At 43.3% G+C, this 23986-nt stretch overlaps 1 protein-coding gene across 1 annotated transcript in view; it reads right to left on the bottom strand.

Moving 5' to 3' along the window:
- HAPLN1 (hyaluronan and proteoglycan link protein 1) overlaps window positions 1-13399 on the bottom strand; it is a gene marked incomplete at both ends in the record, with an annotated part of 28238 nt that extends 14839 nt beyond the window's left edge. The window contains 2 exons of the mRNA XM_082301212.1: window positions 1665-2036; window positions 13300-13399. Of these exons, the coding sequence (XP_082157338.1) occupies window positions 1665-2036; window positions 13300-13399 (472 nt within the window). The remainder of the gene's footprint in view (window positions 1-1664; window positions 2037-13299) is intronic.
- Between the last annotated feature and the right edge of the window lie 10587 nt (window positions 13400-23986).

The raw sequence follows: 23986 nt of genomic DNA on the forward strand, positions 1-23986 counted from the left end.
GCCTGCCCCAGTGGAGGGAAGGCTGATCACACAAGAGCTTTTGGCCAGCAGAGAAGAAGAATAGAGAGTTTTCTCCTCCAGCTCAATTCTGTCTTCACTCACAACTGCTTTACAGAATTTAAATTGAACTTGTAAATGCCCAGTTTTCTTTATCTCATAAGTTCGAAAAGAACAGGGTACGTTCTTGTTAAAGACGAGTTCTGTGGGATGGAGCAACCTAAATGCACCACCCTGCTGGCATGGAAACTGGGCAGGGTCTTTCTGCACTTAGAAATGGGAAGTTTCTGTGGCCTCCAGCCAGGAATGGAAGAATAGATAAAGAAGTAAACTAAGCCCGTGACATCTGTTTGGTTCCAAGAACCACTCAGACAGTCTTATTGTTCAGGGTAACTGTATATAAATAGCCTTCCCTTCCCTTCCCTTCCCTTCCCGCACCTTCCCTTCCCTTCCCTTCCCTTCCCTTCCCTTCCCTTCCCTTCCCTTCCCTTCCCTTCCCTTCCCTTCCCTTCCCTTCCCTTCCCTTCCCTTCCCTTCCCTTCCCTTCCCTTCCCTTCCCTTCCCTTCCCTTCCCTTCCCTTCCCTTCCCTTCCCTTCCCTTCCCTTCCCTTCCCTTCCCTTCCCTTCCCTTCCCTTCCCTTCCCTTCCTTTTTCTTTCCCCCTTCTTCTTTTCCTTTTCCCCTTTTCCTTTCCCCCTTTTCCTTTCCTTTTCCTTTTCTCTTTTTCCTTTTCTTTTTCTCCTTTTCCTCTTTTATTCTTTTCCTCCTTTCCTCCTTTCCTTTCCTCCTTTTCTCTACTCCCCCTCTCTCAGGATCCCTCTGGCACACACTTGCTGGTAAGTGTGAGAGTATGTGATAGGTCGTCATGAAACTTTTAATTACCTCTGTGTTCAGTGCAGTGCTTTGGGGAAACAAAAAGGGCCAAACACTCTTTTACATGCATGGAAACTCATAAAATGCATCTGAATTGCTCAAGAAGTAAAGAAAGCTGAAATTTTGTCCTCTTTAAACCCATTTCACTACTTTTTCAAATGCTTTTTACTCTGCTGTTTTCAAGAACAATGCTCAAGAAAATGAGTAGACAATACATGTACAAGTTGTCTTGGCAGGCAATATAAAGATCTAATTTATGTAATTATAAGGCTGGAAAAACCCAAACCCACTGTCTCTGGACAACTACTGTAACATTTTTCATCTTTGCAAGAAGATTTGTATTTTCTGGATAATGTAAAATATCCTGAAGTTTTGTAAAGTTACTATTGGGGAGGAATTTAATATAATTTCACCTAGGCAAAAAGATGCAGTGGCTTCTGCAAGACAACAGGAGCAAATTAAAAACATGTGGACCTCTTGATACTGTGTTTGTTCATCCTTTCTTGGCTCCTCTCACACCAGGTCTGGCTGGAACCTGAATATTCCTTAGGCTAGCATAAGTTATAGTAATCCTAATGCTCTTCCAATTTATGGTTGTTCTCATGGGCTGTCAGGCCAAGATTCCCCAGAGCACAACGAATTCTGCTTCTCAGCTTGCTGTTATCACTGATAACATCAGTGACAATACAATATCACTGATAACACAATAGCAGCAGCTCTGGGAGGTAAAAACAAAGCACATGTTCCTCAACACCACATAAATCTGACTCAAAGTGTAGCTCAGGTGTCACCTACCTTCCAAATTGAGGGTCACCACTGCCGTGTCATCCTCCAGCCCTTCGATCACCTCGCACTTGTACCTCCCGTAGTCCTCCAGCATGATGTTGGTGATGACGAGTGAGGCATCGTTCTCGCTGCTCTCCCTCAGGGACACCCTGCCCTGGTAGCTCCCGTAGCTCTTCCTGTGGTGTCCCATGGCCACAAACACATCCACTTCCTTGAGGTAATCGTAGGTGAGTTTGGTCCACTTGACGCGGATTTTGTGTGTTCCTGAGCCGGCCGTGGACGTGTGCTCGTGGTAGAATTTGCATGGCAGTGTGACGTTGCCGCCGCGGTGGGAGAAGATTTTAGCTTGCTCTGCTACCACGAGGAGACGGGGCCCGTTTTCTGTAGCATTTAAGGAGAAAAAACATAAGAAAAAACCCCCAAGAATTAGTTTGCAGTCTTCTTTTTAATAAACGGATGTGGTCAATGCCGTAACAACCACAGCTACATCTGCAGGATCGCTTCCCTGCAGTCATTTTGGACCTGCGCAGTAATAAGGTTTATAAACCAGTTATAAATAATTATTTGCTCAGCTGAAAGTACCTCTGCGCCCCCCACAAAGGCAGAGGCCATCACATATACCCCGTAGTCATGAAGAGGGAGTTGTGTAAATAGATTTACAGAGTTGTACAGTGGGTGAATGAATGTCATCACCCATAAAAGGCCCCCAAACACATCCCATATTTTTCTGTGGGTTGTTCAAGAGCTGTCTATCAATGCTTTCTTTTTTATTTTCATAATTCAATTTTTCTGGAGTGATGTAGCTTATTCAGGCAGCAGCACACAAAGCTCCTCGAAGTCTGGGATGCAGAGAATCCCACTCACAAAGCAGAAAAACCATTAATGTATCAAACAGCATTACTCATACTGATATTAAAAGTGTCAGCACAGTTCTCAAATAGACATTTCAGGCCTTTTCTATTTGTATTTTATTCTAACTTTTGAGTACGAGTTCCTCTTCTGACCAGAGTAAAGAAGTCCAGTTATCTCCAAACAGAAAATATGATCTTCTGCTGCCCACTCTCTTCATCAAACCAACGTGGTTTTTCCTCATCTCTTCTTCTGATTTCCTTAAAACTTGTCACTATTTTGTCTCTTATGTTCTGATCTCACTTTTCAAGCAAACCTGTATGTGCTGTCTGTCTCCTCTTCTCCTCACCCCAGATTCCCGCTAGCAGGTGAAATCATTTTGCTTAGGACAGTCAGCTGGAGCAGGTGCTTGCTTCCAACCCTGAGTCTCTAGGGCTTTTATGGGCTGTGCTGCCTTGGGAAAACCCTGGAAAATGCAGATTTCATGTGGTAGTCAGCAGATGTATCCAAAAGTGAGAATTTTCCCTCCTTTCAGTATCTCTTGCTGGGCATCTCATGTGAAGTTTGCAAAACTGATTGAGCAGCTCAGCGCTCCTGTTGTGTTTGGTGTCCCTGACCACTGAGACAATAAAACCAAAACCCCCAGTAAATCACCAGCTCTCTGGGAAAGCACCACCAGCCTCACTCTGCACTCACAGGCTGTGAGGAAGGACTTTGCAATCCCCCATGCATGTTCAGCAAGTCGATGTAGCTGCCTAGAAATGTGATTCCCCACTCTGTGGCTCGGTCTGGCTCTCTCTAAATCCAGCAGAAGCTATGGATAAGCTCCCAAAAAGAGAGGCTGCTGAGAGGGTGACCCTGTGAAGACAAATAGCAGTTTTCTGCTGGTGATGAATCTGGGTTGCTTCAGACAAAACTGATGCAAAAATGCCACCAGACAGGGAGATGTAGATGGCTGAGGCAGGGAAGGACTGGGATGGATGTGGGCTGACAGACAAGGTTTAGGTGATGAGCTCTCCATGGAATGTCTATCCCACCCCTCCAGCTGTCTCTCCACAGCACTGCAGGAATCTGTGGTGTGTCCACGGCCATGAGGGGTGTGCAGGAGAGTTTTAGATCATAGGTGTCTCCAGAGAGTCCCAGGCTTCTGAGTCCTGTTGACAGGTCTGTGATTAAATGAAATATCTGCCTAAACTGCAGCCTCAGCTGGATTTCCCTCTCTGACCACCACTGCACTGAGCTGCACCCCAGGGAATGCAGCATTTTGTGATTATGCAAACACGTCTGGGGCTGGTAATTGCAAAGACAAGCTTGCTGACTGCAAATGTGCATCTGCTTGAGGAAGACAGCTGTCCCAAAGGTGCAGTTCTTTGTCAGGAGCTGATGTGTCCAGAGCATAGCTGTTACCTGCACAGGTCAGGGCTCCAGTTTCCTCAGGAATGAACAAATGTGAGCACTGCGAGGTGTTTCACCTTCCTGCCCAGTGCAAAATCAGTGCTGCAGAGCAGATCACCTGCAGCCCCTTTTAACTGATGTTCTTTTTCACTGCCCTCCTTTCCAGAGGCTCAGGGATGCTCCAATAATCCATCTTCCCCCTTTCAGAGGAGAGCATCCAAGGAAAGAGGTGATCTGAGGCAAGGCACCTTGGAAAGCGTTACCAGCAGTTTCCACCGGGGGAGGAGGGGAAGAAGGAAGAAAGTGAAGAACAGCCAGCACAGTTTGTCTGCAAATTTTCCTGTTTCCTTCAGGGACAAAGATGTTCCACAGCCTTCTGTCCACCTTGGGAGGAGAAATGTTATGCTTTGGGGTGGTTATTACCAAGAAATCTGATTCAGAGCTCAGCTATGCTGGGTCTTTAGTACTGAAATAGTCAAGTTAATAAATATTAGCAGAAAGGACTGGGGCAGGAGGGAGAGTCTGACTCAGGCTGTTAATGCTCACTCTTTCTAACAACTGTGCCTGTGCCAGCAAGGCCTGGAGGCTTGCCCAGAGCACTGTCACCTCTGACTCCAGCGTCAGCATCCTAATTTGGGGATGTTCCTCCCTGCTGTGTGCCTCCCACCTCCTCCGGCCCTTTGCAGCAGCCATTACCTGAGTCTCTGTAGGTGTAAAGAGCAGAGGGGAGGGTTACCTGGGTAAAGGAAAGGGAAACATGGCTTTTCTCATCCTGGAATATCTCCTTTTTCTCTGGGGGGTCCAAGGGAGATGTAACACTTGAAATATGCCTCCACCCTCAAGCTTTGTAAAAGCCAGTTCTTTTTTGTAGAAAATGGGATGATGTGCCCTTCTCACTGGAAGGACAGCGAGGCAGAAAATTACATCTCTGCTGGTGCTTCTCCCAGATCTGGGAGAGGTGGAAAGATCTCTGGCTTTCGAGGAAAACCAGATGTCAGACTGGGGAATGAGACACACTTTGGGCTAGAAGACATGAAGGCAGAAGGGACTTGGGATTAAAAATGAGATGACAGAGGTTTGGCAAGAGGCCTAGAGGTCTTTATTATCCAGTAGCCAGTGAGAGCCAGGGCCAAATCTACCTAAACTGCACATTTTTGGGAGCGTGGCAAAATGAATGCCCTTGGTCTTCCTGGAGCTGATGAATTTAAAAAAACCCCAAACCCACAAGAAACCAAACACAGAGCAGGCCAGAATCTCTTCCTTTACAATATGTAATTGTCTCTGGCTGACTGCTGTGAAACTCAGCTCAAATAAGCAATGAAGTCTGCTTCCTGGGTTGTCTTAGTGAAACAAGGACCGATCTGTTGTGAAACAGTGATCAGGAGATGGGGGAGACACTGATTTAAAGAGTGGTCAGAGTAGCTCCCTCTGGCCATTCTGACAAGGCCAATCCTTCTGAATAAAATTATTTTTGTCTCTAAATGGCAGGAATATCTGAAAGGTGACTGCAAGAAGGAAAAGGATGGGACCCCCGGCTGTGGTCACAGAGTGCAGCGTGTCGCTTGAGGAGGATAACTCTTCTTCCTCAGAACTGCTTACTTCAGAAGCACCACCAGAGAATTTGTGAGGTGAACAGCCAAACAACTGTAAACTCTGAAACCCCCAGATTAAAGAGGGTTTAACCCTCATTAAGGAGCTGCCCTTACAAAAAGGACAGTTTCGATCCTTGCAGGGGACAAGGCAGCTCACATGTGTCACTCCCGAGCCTCAGATGGTGGATGGGCAGTGCTGGCCATCTTCCAGCTGCTCCTTCTGCTGGGGATAGAGGTGGCAACACCCTCGTGGCTCTGGCCTCAGCTCCAAGGGAAGAATTGGGATAAGAAACATTTCCCAGGTGAGGCTTTTCACCCTTCCAGGCATATTTTGCATGGTCTCAAAGACAGTAGCTAAAAACCAGTCCCTGCTGGTGACTAATTTGCTGTATTTTTTCCACTCTTGCTTCCCTACTATTGATTCTGACAGATTGTGGCCTTTTGTTAATCCTCTTGGTGCACTTAGAGGGATGACAAAGTCAGCACAGTGCAGAAGCAGCCAAGCTAGCTGAAGCAGAGTTTACCCAGGGTGTAGAAGATGCCCAGCTGGGCAGGATGACACACGACTCTGGGAGCTGCTTTCCCCAAGCTGTAGGGAAAGGCTGCCTGACAAAAATGAAAACTCACTTAAAAACTTGTTTTTCAGGCTGGCTTGGCTGTATCTCAGCGCTGCCAAGTCTGGTATGAGCTGCAGGGGAAAGGATATTTTGCTACCTTAAGTAGTAAGACACAGGCGGCAGCAGGCTCAGCACCTGTTCCGTCCTCCTCCTGCTCTCTGCCTGCACAGCCTGAAAGCTGCACAGTGAGCACTCCTGTGCTCCTGATGGTCATTGGTGTGCTCATCTCTAGCCTTGGTGTTGGTCAGTGTGGTGCCCATTTCAAGGACAGTAAGGAGGACTTGCTCTATTGGAGCTCTCACTTCAGTCTCACCTGCTGCCTTGTTGGTTTAGTTCCAAATTTTACTGCTGGACATGTTTTAAGGTTTGTTTGTCTTTTTAGTCGTGGGCTGGTTTTTGGGTTGCAGTCTGTTTTGTTGGTTTTTTGTTGGTTTTTATTTTTTTTCTTTTATTTTTGCTGTGGGGTTTTCTTCTGGGCTCCTTTTTAAATTTTTCTCCCTTAACTGGCGTCTGCACTCCAGAATGATGGCAAGGTTTGGAGGGCCAAGAACACAGTGTGGGGCAGAGAGGATGAGTCACACCACAACCCTCAGCAAACAGCTTTATCTGCTTTCTCCACCAGGAGTATCCACAATCTTATGCTGAGCTGGCCACAAAACTTGATTATTCCAGCATTTTCATGGAGTGCCTTGCAAAGTGACAGTGGAGGAAAAGATGTGCATTTTTACAGGCAGAAAAAAAAAAAATCATAAGCCAGGGATGACAACACAGAAGTGTTTTTTCAGATAAATTCATGTCTTGCCTGAATGTTCCACACTGTTAGCAAGCCCTTAGCTTAATAACACCCTGTGCCATCCTGCTTTAAATAAACAGAATTGTTTCTGGCTTTCCTGCAGTGCTACCAGGGACTTGAGCTCATGATAAGATATCCTCACTTTTCACACAGCAGTGGCAAGTTTTGTTATCCTCAAATTTTAATTTTTGTTATCGAAAATGTTTACTTAAAAATCATAAATATTTTGTGACAACAACAGTTCCCATTTGCTGTAATATGTAGAGAAATGAGTTATTTTTGCACGGATCTATGGGGGTATTACTCAAAGAATCCCGAGGAAAAACATGAGGGAACATTACACACGTTTTTTGCACATAATGCAGATTTTTTTCTATCTGTATTTTAACTAAGTAACTTTTTACTTCTCCTTTTGGGAAAAAAAAATCGGAAATCTTTTATGTATCATCTGCTAAAAGATGCTCTTTTTTGGCTGAAGCACTGAGGCAGTTTTGCTGTGTCATGAGAAAGAGAAGGCAAGGATCCAATTCTGGTGTTCCTGCCTCCAAACAGGCAGGCTAGAACACCCCCAACACATTCCTTCTAAGTTTTGATATAAAATCGGTAAGAGAAATGTTAGATAAATCTCACTTAAAAGCTTCAGCTTCCAAATAATAGTACAGCTAAAAATACCTGTTTTATGTATGGCAGGGAAGAAATCTGTCTTTGTAACGAAGACATTACAAGGCTGAGGAAAAACATTTTTCAGCTGATTCCATCTCCTCAGCTTGAGTAACGTGTTGGAGGGGAATTGTTAAAGAGGACATATTAAGTCAGGTTTAGGTTTCTAGGAGACCTAAGAGCACATAAAACCATCAGGGAAATAACAAACTTCAGCTTTTTCTAAATTATTGCCTTAAATAACTTTTAAGTGTGGTTTGCTTGGGTATAGATAAATCTCATGGAGATCAGAACAGAGCAGAAATCAAGGCAACCTCTCGGCACTCGTTCCTCACAGAAGTAAATCTTCATGGGTGGCATTAGGACTGTTTGACAAAACCAAACTGTTGCACAGAAACATCGAGGAGCTCTTCCAGTTCCTTAATCGCCCTTAAGTGCTACATATAAAAATACGGAGTTTGACTGATGTAACCAGCAAAGGCAAATTAATGATTTAAATTTATGTTTCACGTGAATCCTTGCGTTTCTGTAACAATTTTTTTTTTTTCTTTCCCCAGCCCAAATATCCTGGCACCTACCACTTAAGGTCTGCACCAGAACATGCAGCCCAGGGTGCCTTCGATGACAGCACCATCCAACAGGAGATGGGGTTGCTGCTCTCTGCTGACATTTCTACCCCCTGCTGGTGCAAGAGGCCACGATCTGAAGAGGAAAGGAGGCGGTATGGAAATCAAAGAAACAGCTCGATTGCAAGAAGAGACAGCACAGTGCATCGTGGCAGCATCGAAATCGCCCTGAGTGTCAAAACATAAAGGCAAGGAAAAAAACCCAGACATAAAGTAGAGAACAGAAAGGCAAGAAAATGGAGAGAAATGCCAGGCAGCATCATGGAAAATGGAAAGATGCAGAAAGGTGGTAAGAATGAGGGAAGTCAAAAGTAAAGTGGAGTGGCATGAAGATACTCAGGATAAGATTAATTTGAGAAGATAAGATTTAGTGTAAGAGGTCAGAGGAGAAGTTTTTGGCTGGTCCATAAACTCTGTGCAGCTTCTTGTTGGTGCTGGCTTGTTTTGAAGGAAAAGAAGTGTAGATAAAACTCATTATACAGGAGAATAAGTTGGTCAAAGATTCCCTCTGCTTTTGTTATTGGTTATTTGCTTTAACTTATTTGTGTGGGCTTAGGGGGTTTTTGTTATTATTGTTTGCTTGTTTCAATTGGGCAGCATTAAAAAGTCTTCAATTCATTCCATGTTGACATATTTTTTGGTATGCATAAATAAATCTGTGCAGAGATCCTGACAGGCAAAGGGGTGCATTCTTGCACCTCAAACATAATGAAATACTCTATAATATAAATTTCTTACATTCAGAGGAAAGCCAAAATATGAAATGTGATCCTCCAAGAACCAACATTTGTGTTCCCATCACTGCCTTTCCTTGTATTTCTACAACCTGAACAAACTGGAATCGTGTTAAAGGCTCTGGGTCCCCTTAGGTAATTAACTCAGCAATTACTGTGGTGGCTTAGCCAACTCTGCTTACTTTGCAGGGCAGCTATGCCCAGGGGAATGCCCTTATCTCTGAGGGGTGCCCTGCCTTTCTTTGGATAATTGGTCAGCGAGCAGCACGAGCAGATCAGAGAGATGGGCAAAGTCAGCACTGCAAGGAGTCTTCCTCTCTCATGAGGGGTCAGAGAGACTTTGCAGATCTTCAGGAAGAAGTGTGAGTCCCTGATTACATGGATATGCTGGGAGCAGTGTTGTTTTCTTGCTGTGGGCCTCGATGTGGCGTGGGGACACTTTAGTCCCATTTTCACCCGCAGCAGATTATTTCATTTATGATTGTGGCTTTTTCTGAAGAGTGAAACTGGTACCCCCTAAGGCACACGGAGTTTCTCTGGGGTGTGGGGCGAGGGGGATGACACGTTTTATTGAAATACAGTTGTCTCTTTTTATTTTTTGTTATCCCAGAAGTGAGACTGGAATGACAAACTACCAGGAGAAGGGGATAGGGTCAAGCAGCCTGGGATAACAAAGCACCCTGACCAAAACCATGAAATCCACCACAGGCTTCAGCAAAGAAAATAAAGCCACAGAAGACATATAATACAACTTTAGATATTTTATAAATTTTGTGCATTGATATTGGAATAAACCCAAAAGGAGAAAAAGATATATAAACAAAGCAATAGGGCTGGAGGAAATAAGATGAAAATACTGTGAAAAGTAGGGAGGTAAAACTGTCCCACAGATGAGAAATTTTGCTCAAGTCCAAATTGAGTGTATTAGCCAGCAAGGAGAGAACCAGGAGCTAGAAGTGACACTGTCAACAGGAACAGGGCTGTTGATGAAAGCAGCAAATAATTTCTGAGAAAAATTGAGGTATTTAAAAGAGAATATAGACACAGAACTGTGTCTACTGCAGTTTTAGAGACTGGCAAAGTGTTTAGCAAAAATAAAGAAAAATGGTTTTCCAGAGAGTGGACATTTGAAAGGCAGAGCTCTCTGTCCATGAAAGCAAAGTATAATTGCAGAACAGCAGAACTTATGAAATGCTGTTTGTTCTGGCTGAGAAATATTGAGTTGAGAGAGGTGTCAGGAGATTTCACACTGATGGAGGGGCAGCCAGTTGGGGTACCCTGACCTACTGGCACTGGGTGTGGCAAACCTGATGGTCGAGGTGCGACCTCATCTGTCACTTTAGGACAGACTACCAGGTGTTCCTGGACAGCAGCAAAATAACACATACAGAATAAATATAGCAGAAAATAACAAATCAAGAAAGTAATTCAACCATCAACCAGTCAACTAGTCTGACCTCAGCAGCAAACAGGACTTTAGAACAAATTTTTAGGGAAAATTGTTGAGCAGGAATACAGTCAGTACTATAAAGAGGGATAAGATGAAGCAGATACTCACCAAAGAAAGTCAGAGTAATCTGATATCAGATGCATAATAAAACCAAATGTATAAGGCTTAGGAATGTGATGTATCATTTGCTTGGAGCTTAGGGAATTGAGTGATATGGAAAAATGTATGAAAAAAGTGAACTGCCTTCATTACAATTTCTTCAATATTTCCACTAATTTTACCTTATACATTAATTGTGACTTTTGGATTAATAAAATTTTCACAAGGCCTATTAAGCAGCACTGAAGGGAGGAAAGTTAGGATATTTAGAATATTTGAAGAAAGAAGGGCAGAAAAAGTAGGATAACATTTAATGCTGAATGAACAGCCCAGCTTTTTAAGGTCTAGTATTAAGAATTATTAATATGAAGGTTGTACTTGTTAATTTCAAGTGGCAGTGAGGGAGACTGGCTGCTAAATACCATCTATCACCACAGACTATTGATCATCACTGCAGCACAGCTGGGAACAGCAAATTTGAACCAAGGTCTGAAGAACAAAGCATTGTTAACTGGAAAACAGAAATATTAAGGCCAAATGAGAACTTTATCTGGAATAAAGTCCTGGCTGGGTGCACTCAAGGAGTAAGAATTCGGATGAGAGCCAGTGGAAAGATGAATTCCTGACATTATCAGGTTACAGTACCCAGTTGGTACAGTAATCAGGAGGTTATACACTTAGAGAAGAATTTGAAAAAGTACACTCCAGTGATAGCTGTGGGGATACAGTGTTATCTTAATAATGTTTTAAAGCAAACCTCAAAGAAGAAAAAAAAAGGAAGCCAAAGGACAACAGCAGGAGAAGAGTAAGACTATAAAATAAACATGGAGAAGTAGGAGGGCATTTTCCACATCAGAAAAGCAGGGTGCAGAACTCTTTTGCAGGAAGGAGATCTGAAACTCAGCTTTTTAAAAAATTAATCTCAGCCTAGAGGAGATTACATGATGTAAAGAATGGGGAATATAGAACAGTTTCCTTCTCTGCCTCAGGAAATCCCTTTCACCTCTGTGTAAGCACTTACATGCACAACACTCACACACCTTTTGTAATTCCAAGGCATCCCCAGGGATGCAACCCAGGAGGAGTTTAGCTACAGGTCACTTGGATTTCAGCTGTGGAGACAGATGCTGGATTTGTTAATGTGATAAGAAACCAGCTTTTGAATGAGGCTACAACACAGCAGTTCCACGGTGTTCCCTGATCTCCATCCCATCTCCAGGTGTGGGATTTGTATCTGCTTATGCAGCCTTGGGCAGAGAGGGATCCCAGCCCTGGTGGGATTCCACAGTGCAGAGAGGAAAGGCAAAAGTCAGGAACAAAAATGCCAAGTCCCAAGCAGTTTCAACCTCTTTGATTTGTGGTCTGCCTGTGCATTTCAGAGCCTGAGCCAGCTGGTGTTCAGAGCTCGTGGTAGTGCTCACATTTAAATCTTTATCCAGCTTTCCTTGAGGGAACAAACTTGAGGTACAGGTGAGTTTTCATGGGAAGGCGGAATGGTTCAGCTCAAAACTTCTGCCAGCTTTGAGCCATTTGGGTTAGTAATAATTGACACTTATGACTTGTGAATTACACTAAAGTGCCGACTATTCCACTAATTTAATTTTCCAAAAAGATAAGGCTCAGAGATAAACAGCTGCATTATAGAAAGAAAAGGCAGAATATATGTTTATTAGACATTGATGTCTGGCTTGAAATTTTCCCTGGGAAACAAGTGTTCATCATCTCAGAGCAGTTCATTTTGACATCACACATTCATTTGACCTTCATCCTGTGAGTCTCCTCAGAGGGAGAGCAGCTATCTGTTACTCCTTGTCTGACCTTGACAATCCATTTTTAATAGGTGCAGGGTGCCTTTAACTTGTGTGGCTTTCCTGTGAACTCCTAAATGTTCAGCCTTCCCTGGTAACCTGCTCTAGTTCGGGAATTAATATTTACACAAACACTCAAACAGCACAATTTGCTGGCTGTTGAGAGAAAGAAATCAAACTTTAAAAAGAGAGAGAGAGAGAAAGGGAGGGAGGGAGTGGGGACAGTAATTCTGCCTTTCTTAATTTTGCAAAATTAATTTTAGCCAGGCTCAAGGAAGGTAGGAGTGAAAGCAGGAAAATCCCTGTTCATTCTGCCTGTCCTTACTGCATAAAACCCCTGATTCTTCTTATGCAGGATAACCCTCAACGACTGAAGCTGGGACTGAAAAAACAGCTGCATTGTTCTGCAGACTCAAATCCTGCCACAGCTGTAATCTCTGGGACTCAAACATGAACCAAACAGGATTATGCAGAAGGCCAGGATAATATTTAGTGTGAATTAAAGGTACGAGGAAAAGCACATTTCTTTTGGGGTAAGTTACTATATATTTTTTTTCTGATTTACATTGCCCAATTATGATCTCTGATGTGCTCAGCCCTTTAAAATAATACACAGCAATAAATTTCTGTACTGTGGAGGACTATGTATGACAGACCTCTTAAAACCAAATCTATTCCACAATAAACTGAAGTATTTCAGCCCACTGCAGTTGTTTATGGCTTTAGGATGCATGCTTTTTCTCTTTGTCTTAAATCATGGTGTACTTTACTCACTAACCTTTGCAAGGTTGTGACTAAGTGCTATTAAACAGTGCAACTTTCTTTTTTTCACTTTCCTTAGGAGCAATAATAATACAACAGAACCAGAAAAGAAAACATTTGGTCCCCAGTAATACAAGTACTCAAAAACCAGTGTGACAGCATTAAAAAAAAAAAAATAAAAATTAAGGATCATTAAGCACATTATTCTGTTTCCCACAGCAATATGAGGATATTTTTATTTTCTCACTTATTTCCTTACCTTGAATATGAACAATTCTTTCATGCTCCAGACTTGAGTTGCCAGGGTGAGGTTCAGCCCAACAGACAGAGATCAGCACCAGAAAAAGTAGACTCTTCATCTTTACGGCCAAAAGAATCTTCTTCACTGTAAGGGCATCACATAGGAAGAGGACTGTGAGTTGTTGGAAACCTTGCACAGTGTTGCACTGCACAACTTGTTAGAGCAGTGATCTTAGGAGGGTTTTTTAATGTATTGAACCCACTCAGCTGAAAGAAGTTGCAACAGCTACTAATTTTTTAGGCATGAATATCGGGCCTTTTTATTGTGGACTTTAAATGAAACTGGCAATCCGTATTTAACTCTGCCTATGCAGAAATGCAACAAAAAAAAAAAAAAGAAAAAGAAAAAAGTGCACAGACAAATATTCCTAATCCAAACTCATTGCAAGACCACACAGTGAGCAGTACCCGTGTTTCAAAAGAGGTTCTGGTGTACTTTTGGTTTTCCGGAGGTACTCTAGATGTGGTCTGCAAATACAATTAAAATAATCAAAGCTCTATCACTGTATCTGTATCCAGTGCATGATGCAATCTGCTGGTGATAGGTTTTCAAGATTAAAACAATCTTCTTGTAGGTTTTGGCATTTCAATCAAGTCTGCAGCTTAACTTAGCAGTCAGGGTGGCAAATTTGCTCGAGCTAAGAGGTAAAAATGACAAAACATTTATTAGGCTGACTAGGAAGATCAATCTCACTTCAGATCCACTTACCATTTTAAAAGATGCCTAAACACACAATGAAATATTTGAAACCATACACAAAGTAGGTTAGAGTTGAATATGCTACCACTGCAGTTGCCCTGATTGATTTTTCATTCATTTCCACCTAGAATGCTGACGCACTAACTGAGTGTGCCAGGTAGGGTCTCTGCAGTCAGCAGAGCTCAGCGCTGCAGGGAAAATCTCTGCCAGCCTCTGAGAAGTAATTAGGCAAATGAGGACCTGAAATAGAAAAGGAGGCATAAAATGCAAGAGGTTTTATGTGGAGGGTTTGGGCTGCTGTTGTGTTTTGTAGCTGTAATATTTATGAATCTGATTCCTTGAAATAAAAGGTAGCTGTTTCCCAACTTTGCCTTTCAAGAGACTAGGCTTTTTCCCCTCCCCATCATCAAATAGTGGTGGCATTATTAATATGATTTTTCTCAAATGCAGAGAGATAATTCTTTCCTCCTTTTTTTCTCTTTCAGAGCTAGAAACACATAAAATTTGCAGAGTACTCAGTCAAAACCTGGGTCAAGGTGTGAGCTTTGAAAGCAGTCCCCTACCCCCAAACAGACACAAGCCCTGAAGTGTTTCAAGCCTAGATCTAAATATTGTAACCTGAACCAACCTCTGCTGCAGACTGAAATGCAGAAACGCTATTGCCGGTTTTCCTTATCAGAACATGCACGTTTACTTGCCTGCCCTTCCATTTCTTCAAAGCCAGTTTGGGTGGGAGTTCAAAGCCAATTCAGCATCCCTTAATCCTTCCTGTGGACTGCCTAGAGGTGGGACAAGTGCTGGCTGCACTCTCTTTCCCAGGTGGTCCACGCTCAGTAACTCAAGCCTCTGCGGCCACTCCCTCTTTTTCCTGGAAAGCCTGGGAAGCTGGTGACCTCCATTGGGGAGAGCAAGGACGGATGTGGCTCCCTCTAGAGCACATCAGCCCTAGCCTGGGCTCGGGGAGGGTCACTCCAGGGCAGCTGGATGCTCCTTCTTGCACGGTGGCACCGCTGGCCTGGCTGCCTGGCAGAGCAGGGCACACTCGTGTGACACCACACTGCTCTGTCCCCCACAAACCCCACGCCAGCCACACCGCTCCTTCCCCCTCAGAGAGGAAAATGTTTCAGGTTTGGGGTCTGGGGTGTGTTTTTTTTTTTTTTTTTGGCTATTGTCTAACGTCTGACAGTTCTTTTTTGTTAATGATTTTTATTGATTTAGACGCGGTTTGTTTAACAGAGAAGCTTGGATTTGGAAGGCAAGGTCTGTGGGAGTATTCCCACCTCCGACTGTAGCTTGGAGCCTACGCGGAGGCAAAACCTCCTGGGCTCTCTGAGTGAGGGAAAAAACCCTCAGGGGCTCTGCAGACCTGCCCTGGGAGTGCCTTAACAGCTCATCAGCGTTTTGCCTTTATTTCTTTCCACAAATCTGCCCTTTTCTGAGGCACCAGTGAAAAGAAACAGTCACAGGGCCTTACCTGGGGACAGCAGCCATGCCTCTGTCGAGCACTGTGTGCACAGGGGGTGAGGCTCTGCTGAGGAGAGAGAAAGATTCACCTCCTGGTAACATGGATGGAGAACTCCACACGTGCCTCCCTTCCTTGTCTAAGTCTCCATAAATTGGGGGAGATTCCTCCATGCAGCACCATCAGGTGATGATTTCCAGAACAAACAATTTCAGGATGCAGGATATACCTTTTAGGGATAGTTACCTGCACCTCCAGGCAAATATGATCTTACCCTAGAGAGTTTATGTGATAGCATCACACAGGCAGGATGAGAGGCAGGCCAGTGATGATTTGGAGACCTGCTTTTCCTTTTCTTCAGTATCCACCTGAACAACCCCACATGCCACAGACATGGCAACCTTGTGGCTGCAGACCATCACATATTTTGGGGTGGGATTTATCCAAAATGGTGGCACTTTAGATTTGTTGATAGGCAGAGACTGTGCCATTGGTAGCAGCAGCTGAGAAAATGTGTGTGCCTGAAGTGAGGAACGAGCTGGTACCACTCTCCTCCTGGGATTCCCCACGATGGGAGCGGAGGCACCAAGCCAAGGCAACGTTACCAGGCCAAGAGTCTGACCCCTGGTGCTTTGTAGGTTATCCAAAAAGCAATTAATCAGAGGAATTCATGTCCTCAGCCTCTAGCCAAAGCAATAGAAGTCAGACTCCATTTCTGCAGGAGCCTGGGATGACCTCAGGGGAGACACGATAGGTGTGGATGTTTTCATATTAAAATTAATAAAATCTTGGCTGGGCGTGATTGATTTTTTTTTTTTTTTTTTTTTTTTAATAAGAAATGGTAAAGATTAGTCATGCTGAAGAAATTCACACTGGTTTCAATTACTGCAGTTTGTGAATCTACTATCTCCCTGGACAGGGACACAAAGAGGCTGGGAAGCAGTTTTAAAGGGAGAACCTCAAGGCTCAGGGAAACATTCAAGGTCACTGTACATGCAGTGTTTAAATTCTCAAGAACTGTTCATTCTCAGATACGATTTGCAGTTCTGACATTAATCACCATTTTTAAATACTTATGTAGCCTTAACTCATCTGCTGCTGGCATATCTAAAAGGCTGTGAAGTGCCAGTGTTTGTCTTTTAACATAATATTCTGACAATTTACAGAATGCTTTCAAGCAATTCGGCTGCATAAGTGGCAAGCATTTCTCTGAAGGGCAGAGCACTGAAAAACAGCATTGCCTGCCAATGTCTGTTCTGAATAGAATGACATATTTCTTATTTACTTCTGCAGCTGCTGTCTAGCCGCACAACATGCAAACATCCACCGTGTGAGGACAAGGTCCTCCTACCTCAACATTCTCTCTCTGGCAGTAGTTAAAAGCCTGTGGAAATGGAAAGCTTTTTTGCTCACAGGAGTTAGTCTTTGTCTGGCGTGAAGAGGTGATGATGTCTTATATCAAATGCTTCTTTCCCTGAGCTGTAAAAACCCGTGGAAGCCTGAACACAAAAGGACACAAAAGAAACCCAAACTCCTTGGGCAGATCCTCCTGAGGACTTCCTAATACAACTTTCTGCCCTTCTGTGGAGTATTCTAAATCTGGTACAGGGAGGCCCAGCAAGTAAAGGAATCAGTGCTATCTAAACCAGACAACAGAATCAATAAAATCAGTCTTGATAATTTGGGGTTGAAATAACCCCAAATCTGTGGACTAATCATACCCATGCACAAACCTACTGTACAATATCAGCCTTTACAGGCTCCTCTCTGTGGAGCTCAGATCCATCTGGGAGCTGGTGTTAAGCAGGGAGAGATATCTATGAATGGAACACAATATGTGTATTTTCAGGGAGACACTGCCAGCAGCAGTAATGAAGGGCCTCTCATCTTTAGACTCTTCTGGAGGGTAATAGAACAGGAGGAAGACCAGTCCAGGCAATACTCACACATACCCCTCAGCAGGTTTTCTTAAAACTGGGGAGCTGGAGCAGAACAATTCAGCCCAGCTGATTAAACAGATTTCTGCTCTGTCCAGAGGCTCCTAAAGATCGGATCTTATCTGCCTGTGTAAGTGCCTGGGTTTTGGCAGCTGAGTCAAACCACGACAGTGGAATTCAGCTGCAGATTGTGGACACCTGAGCCCCTGTGTCTGTGGGTAGAATGTTTACATTCCACTCAGAAGCCCAGACTATTGTCACAAGGCAGTTTGTACCTGGTCAGCGTGGTCTGTGCAAGGGAGGTGTGTGCTCGACTGACCTAGGATGCCTTTTGTCCGCTCATTTCTGTTTCTGAATAAGCTCCATCTCCTCCAGAAATCTTCTGTTCTCCAAAGGCAAAAGTAAAACACTCGTTTCCAGCTGCAGACTTGAGACCTCAGTTCACCAAATTTAATGAAAAACCACTTCCTGCCGTGTTTACCCTTACAACACCTGCTCTGGATTCTGCTATTTACTTACTTTGTTAAGAAGACAAGTTTTTCTCCTTGAAAAAGTCCTCCAGGGTGATGGAAGGCAGGACAGATGCAGCAGACGGGTCCACAAGCTAAGTGCAAAATAGAATTGGCTGGTGCCGTGGTAAAAAGAAAGAACAATTGGTGGCATAGGAATGACAATGTTTATATTCTCTATTAGGATGACTTAAAGATTGCATTCCAAGGCCTCTTTCTTCCATGGTACTTCAGTATTTAAGGCAATTTGTGAGCCTGTGTGAGGTTTGGGGCCATCTAAGGTGGCAGACAGTTGCTGTCTGGAGAACAGGTTGGCATCGTGGCTCTCCAGCCATGGGCAGAACAGCTCAGTGCAAAAGCAGCATGACAACCCAAAGACATCTGGAATCCCCTGCAGTCCATTAATTCCTCAGGAGGAATGCTGATAAATGACTTGCAGGGAGAAAGAAAATGTCCTTACAGTCTTTGAAGTGCCTGCCTTGCGTTAAATATGGAATTTATTCCAGAAACAAGGGGTAGCAGAACTTCTGTCATTATTTATAGGGTACAGTCAAGGACATGTGATCTGGAAAATTTGGTACTCTAGGTTTAATACAATCAGGGATAAAGAAAATGTGCTTTACAAAGCACAGAGATCTACCCTGGAAGGAATGCTGATCACTCAGTGCCTCCAGTAGGGTTTTTTGTTTGTTTGTTTGCTTGTTTTTTTTTTTTTTTTTTGGTTGTTGTTGTTTTTAATAATGGTTTGTATAAATATATTTTTATTTCAGGAATTTGGATGGCTTTCCTTGAAGTATTTGGGGTGGTTTTTTTTTTTTTTTTGATAACACAGAAAGGTAAATCTGCTTTTTGCTTTATAAATTGGACACATTTTTTTGCAGTTCTTTCCGTTAGAGAAGATTGCTTTTACTGCAATCTCCACCTATCAGTGGTCTTCAAAAAATTGAGAGCTGTCTCTCCAGACAGATTGTGTTTGTATTCTGACATCTTCTTCAGCAAAAAGCTCTCCTTGAGCATACAAGCCTGGAGGTCACTGGGAGTCAGTAAGAAAACCTGATCTCTCTCCCTCATTTTATTTGATTATATGGTTATATTACTAAGAATTTTCAGTATGATTGCTGTCTCTGGGAGCTTGAACTGCCTTTCTGTACCTGAACTCCTTGTGCCAGATTTCATGCGTTAAACTGAATGGTTAATCTTGTCCACCCACCTTTTCTAATCAATCAGAACTGTTGAAGTTTTTGTGTGCAATGAAAAGGCAAAGAAGGTACTCAAAGCCCATTAAGCATAGTGGACACTTTTAAAATTTAACTAATTAGGATGAGACTGGGACAGTAGGGAAGCTCTAGGATTTTAGTTCCCACTAGCAATTTTCAGGTTATTGAGCACCAAAGCAACACCACTCTCTAAACTCTGCCAGGCACAGCACCCAGGATGACAAGAATTAGGATTTCTGACTTGTAGTCCTATTTCGTAGTTTTCTGTGGTGAGTACTTGCCCATCCCTCCTACAACCCATGCCACATCTCCCCACAGAGATGTCCCATGCCCTCCCAGGCACTGAAATGATGATGGGGCTTTGAAGCAGACCTAGAAGGTGAATTTACACAGTCTAAACCTTCTCCAGTTCCCATCAAGTGTGTGCATATCCTTGGTGGGAGAGCTGTTACTGCACGTGGAAAACAAAATGAGCCTCAAACACCAACATGCCTCAACCGCCCTACAAGGACAGAGAAAGTTTATTTTCTGGAAATATGTCAGAAAGGAATGAATTCAAAAGAAACCAGGAAAACCACCTACTGACATTCTTTGTACAAATTCCATGTCACTGCAGGCAGCTGCTTTCCAAACTTGTTCAGGTTTTTTGATCGCTCAAGGCGAGTGGCCTGATCACCACTCACAGTTTGGTCTTAGACTTTTCGCTTAGGAAATTTTGTAAAAGTCATGGGAATGTTAAGAAAATGTCCATGTAATGTTAATGTTGTGAGATCTGGAAACAGGCCAGATGCTCTCTGTTTTCTCCAGGGGAGGTGCAGCATCTCCTTTCTGACTGCCCCACGTTTAATTTGGTGGACTCCCCATTCCTCGTCCCCAGCCAAGCTGACGGTACGGGCAATATAAAATAAAAATTAAAAGCATTAACAGTGCCTTCACATCCTTCAAGGATGCCACTCTGTGAGAGAACAGATGCACTGCCAGACTTCCTGAGAGGGAGCTGGTGCCAGCCTGCTGTAAGGAATTACCAGCAGTAAAACATTTTTTGTCATGGATCCTGGTGCAAAGCATAAAACAGGACTCCTTGTCCAGCCAACCATGAGAACTTGGTCCTGTCCTCCTGCCTTTATTTTTTTTTTTTGTCTTATGGTCTGAGAATTGCACTGTCTGCAGTCTCAATGTCATTGAGAATGACTTTAAAAAGCCACTCACATTCATAAAGAAATAATAACAGTGATGTAATGCCCTGCATTTTTTCAAATTGCTGCTCCACGTTGCCAATGCAAGTCCCCATTGAATCACTGCTTCTGAGAAGGTAAACACTTTAAGTTTATAGCAGCACTGTTTTCATCAAACATCTGCTTCTTGCTGCAAAGATACATGAGTTTTCCTGGGCTATGTGGTGGTGAAGAGCTGGCTGGGGGTGCAGCCAGATCAAAGCCAGATGGGGATCACTTGTGAAAGCACAACCCTTTCAACAATTTTTTTTTAATTGGATTAATCTGCAATCAATGGCAAAGCATACTTTCTACTGAGATCAGTTGCTCTAAAGAGCGGCGAGGTCTAGGGGTTAGGCCATGGGTTCAGGCTGTGGGGGGACTTGAGTTCAACCCTGCCCTCTCCACCCTTCATGTGGGACCTCGGGGGAAAGGTGCAAGTGATGGGGAGGGTTAATTTTCTGTTTCTGAGCTCCCTAGAGGTGACACCATGACGGTGTTTTTTGTTGCTCAAAGGGTATTGTGGAAATGAATATTTTTAGAGTTAGAAGGGGCTGTGGCATCACTGCAATGAGACTTTATCAGTGCCTAGAATGGAACTGGATTTCTTCACGAACCCACCACTGAAAACCACCACCCATTTCCACGTTCTGACGCCCTGTGTGATAGCTGGCCACATGTTTACACACAGGAAAGCATTCAGATGTCCACTTGTACCATTTCCCCTCCTCCCTGCTCTTCTTAACTATCTTTTCATTGCAGTATCTTAGGCCTGAGAATACTGGAAAAACACATGAGTCATATGATTGTTTAGTTAAAGTCTTGTTAGCTAAACTCTATTGAAAACAAATAATAAACATTTGTAAGTCTGTGGATGGTTGTAGGAAAATCTTTCCAAATAAAGGCAACCCTTTCAAACTTTAATAAAAGTAAACAGTGTCACCTCAATATTATGCATACACCTTTCTTTTTTTACCCCCTTTTTTTTTTTTTGGCTTGGTTTACAAAAGAATCAACAATAGCAAGGATACAACAAATTAAAACTATGGTCTGAAAAACCGCTTTTTTTTTGAGTCCAAAAATTCATGACTCATTTATTTAAAAAAAAAAAAAAAAAAAGTTAAGAGAGGGTTACACAGTCAGCTTTGGTCAGTCAGATCTGAGAAAGATGACAGAAATTAGTATCTTTTTCAAAGGTCCAGACTCTCTATACCTGCAGTTGCAGATACTGACATAGAGAGACTGCAGTTCTGCACTTTGAACTAAGTAAGTTAAAAAGAGCACTAGAAAGAAATAGGAAAAGGATGTATTAGACTCCAGAGGAAAGGAGAATAATTTGAAAACTGAAGCTGCAAACTGGCAGTGCTGCAGAAATACATCTGTGAGGGAGTGGTTGCTCATGACACAGGAACAGTAAATGTGCCAGCAGTGGAGAAGAGCTTCATGAGAGGTAGACCACACCAGAAAAATTCTGTGCCCAGATGAGGACTGCCCACATTCCTGGTCCCCTGGGAGGAGGAGGAGGAGGTGGCTTAGAATGGGACACATTTAGGCAAGGGCTTATTGGGGCAAACAGAAGAAAGGAAAACCTGTTCATAAAAGGAGGCCAAAAGAGCTTGTCTTGGTTGGTCTGGCAAAACACACCTCAGTAAGGATATGATTGCTCTCTATAAATATATCAGAGAGCAAATGCCAGGGAAGCTACAGAATGTTTCAGCTAAGGCTTGGGAACAGAACTAGTGGGGCCGTAAATAAGTTTGAGCTTAAGGAACTATATCCTTTAAGGAAAGGATATAGTTTTAAGCTGTAGAAAAACTTTACAGCCTTCATAAAGACATTTTAGCATGGAGGAGAGAAACAGAGCTAGTTTTAGATCAGAACTTGCTTGCTCTGTGAAAAACTGCCCAGGATGAAGGGGAATGTGGATAGAAGAGGACTAGGTTATGACACAGGGGATCCTTTTTTTTTTTGTTTTTGTATACCTGATTTTTGGCAAAAACCTCAATATAAGTAGGTCAATCAATTCCTATTTCAAGCAGAAATCTTTTTCTTCCCCCTCATGACAGGTCCAAACTCTCCTGACTGATGCTATTAATGACACAATGCGGCACACTCAGATGGAGCTTCCTATTGATCCACACAGAGCCACAAACCTGTTCCCAGTAGCACTCAACACTGCCAGCAAAGCACCTTTCTCATCACTGGGACTTCTCTCACGGTATCTGACTCCAGTAATTTCCTAAGTGGACTCTTTGCTTTAAGCAGCAACTGCTGCTCCCCCTGATAAGGATCATTAAATATCTGCAAATGAAATGGAGGCACTTGTGGTTGGCTTAAACGGCTTGGCTGCTGAAGTGCTTGGTCATGCAGGAGGTTTCTCCCTGCCTGCTGCAGTGGTTATGAGCAAAATGTGAGGAAGACAGACCTTACATCCCGGAGGTGTGGCAGAAAGAGAGGAAAATGGCAGTTCCATTTCCACTCCGGACCGCTGAGTGTTGTGAAAATAAAGATAATTTCAGGACATGTTTTTAAATCAAAGGTGTAATAGGGAAAAGAACGCAGGAACTCCCCCGAGCGCTCTGCGCTGGTGTGACACCCTCATCATGGAAAACCACAGTAGTCTGAGCAAATTTCAGAAAATGCAAAGGAGAGAATTAACTGGACCATTTGCAACTTGCTTGATAAAATCATGATGCAGAACATATCATGGCAAATAAAAGCCTCTTAAGCTGTGTAAGCACAAGGGCTTGCAGAGCAGGCAGTTTAGTGCACCTTGCACAATTCCAAAAGTGCATCATATTGTAGGTTCAGATATATTCAGATGCAGGAAGACACGACTGAGGAGTCTATGCCTAGGAAGCACATTCTGCTGCAGAAAAGTGGCATACATCGAGAAAAAGAGTGTGTGGAAAACCACAAACAAGAGAGAATTGGGTTTGGTATACAGAGAGACTGAGAGAACCAAAGTCCAAGGATGGGTTTTAATTTGTAGAGTTGTGACAGGAAACAGAAGACATTTTAAAAAAACATTGATGTAATTGGTAAGTGAACTGGCTTGAGACTTAATTTTGTCTGCCAGCAATATCTGCTGGCTCTTGGTCAGTCTTTAAGATAAAGTAAACCTGTGCAGACTTCAGAAAAAACCTCAAGCAAGCCAAACCAAAACATTAACCCAAGAGCAGGTTTTCTTGACAATCTCTGGACTGGGAAACTCAATTAACAAGGAAATTGTATTGATTTGTTTTAAGCCAGACAAGGCCATACACGTGCTTAGTCAACAAGAATACCCACGCTAGTAGGCTGAAAATGAGTTGTGTTCCAAAGATTAAATTAATGGCAAATTGATAGGATTCACTTACTTTTTTTTCCAAGTTCCTCCAAAGTTAGTTAATTTCAGGGATCAGCAGTTCTACAGCCATCCAGAATAAACGCCAGGCTTTTGTCTGGGCTTTATGTCCTCAGGACTATGCAGGCTGTTTTCCTGCTTCACAGACGTTATTCCCGGCTCTCCAAAAGCACCTTCCAGGGCTTTAAACACCCCCCAGTCCACATCCTTACCCCTGAGAGGAAGCTCTGCTCCTGAGGCAGGGCTTGTCACACTGTGGAG

The sequence above is a fragment of the Coloeus monedula genome (assembly GCF_965178545.1).
Source record: "Coloeus monedula genome assembly, chromosome: Z".
Classification (NCBI taxonomy): Eukaryota; Metazoa; Chordata; class Aves; order Passeriformes; family Corvidae; genus Coloeus; species Coloeus monedula.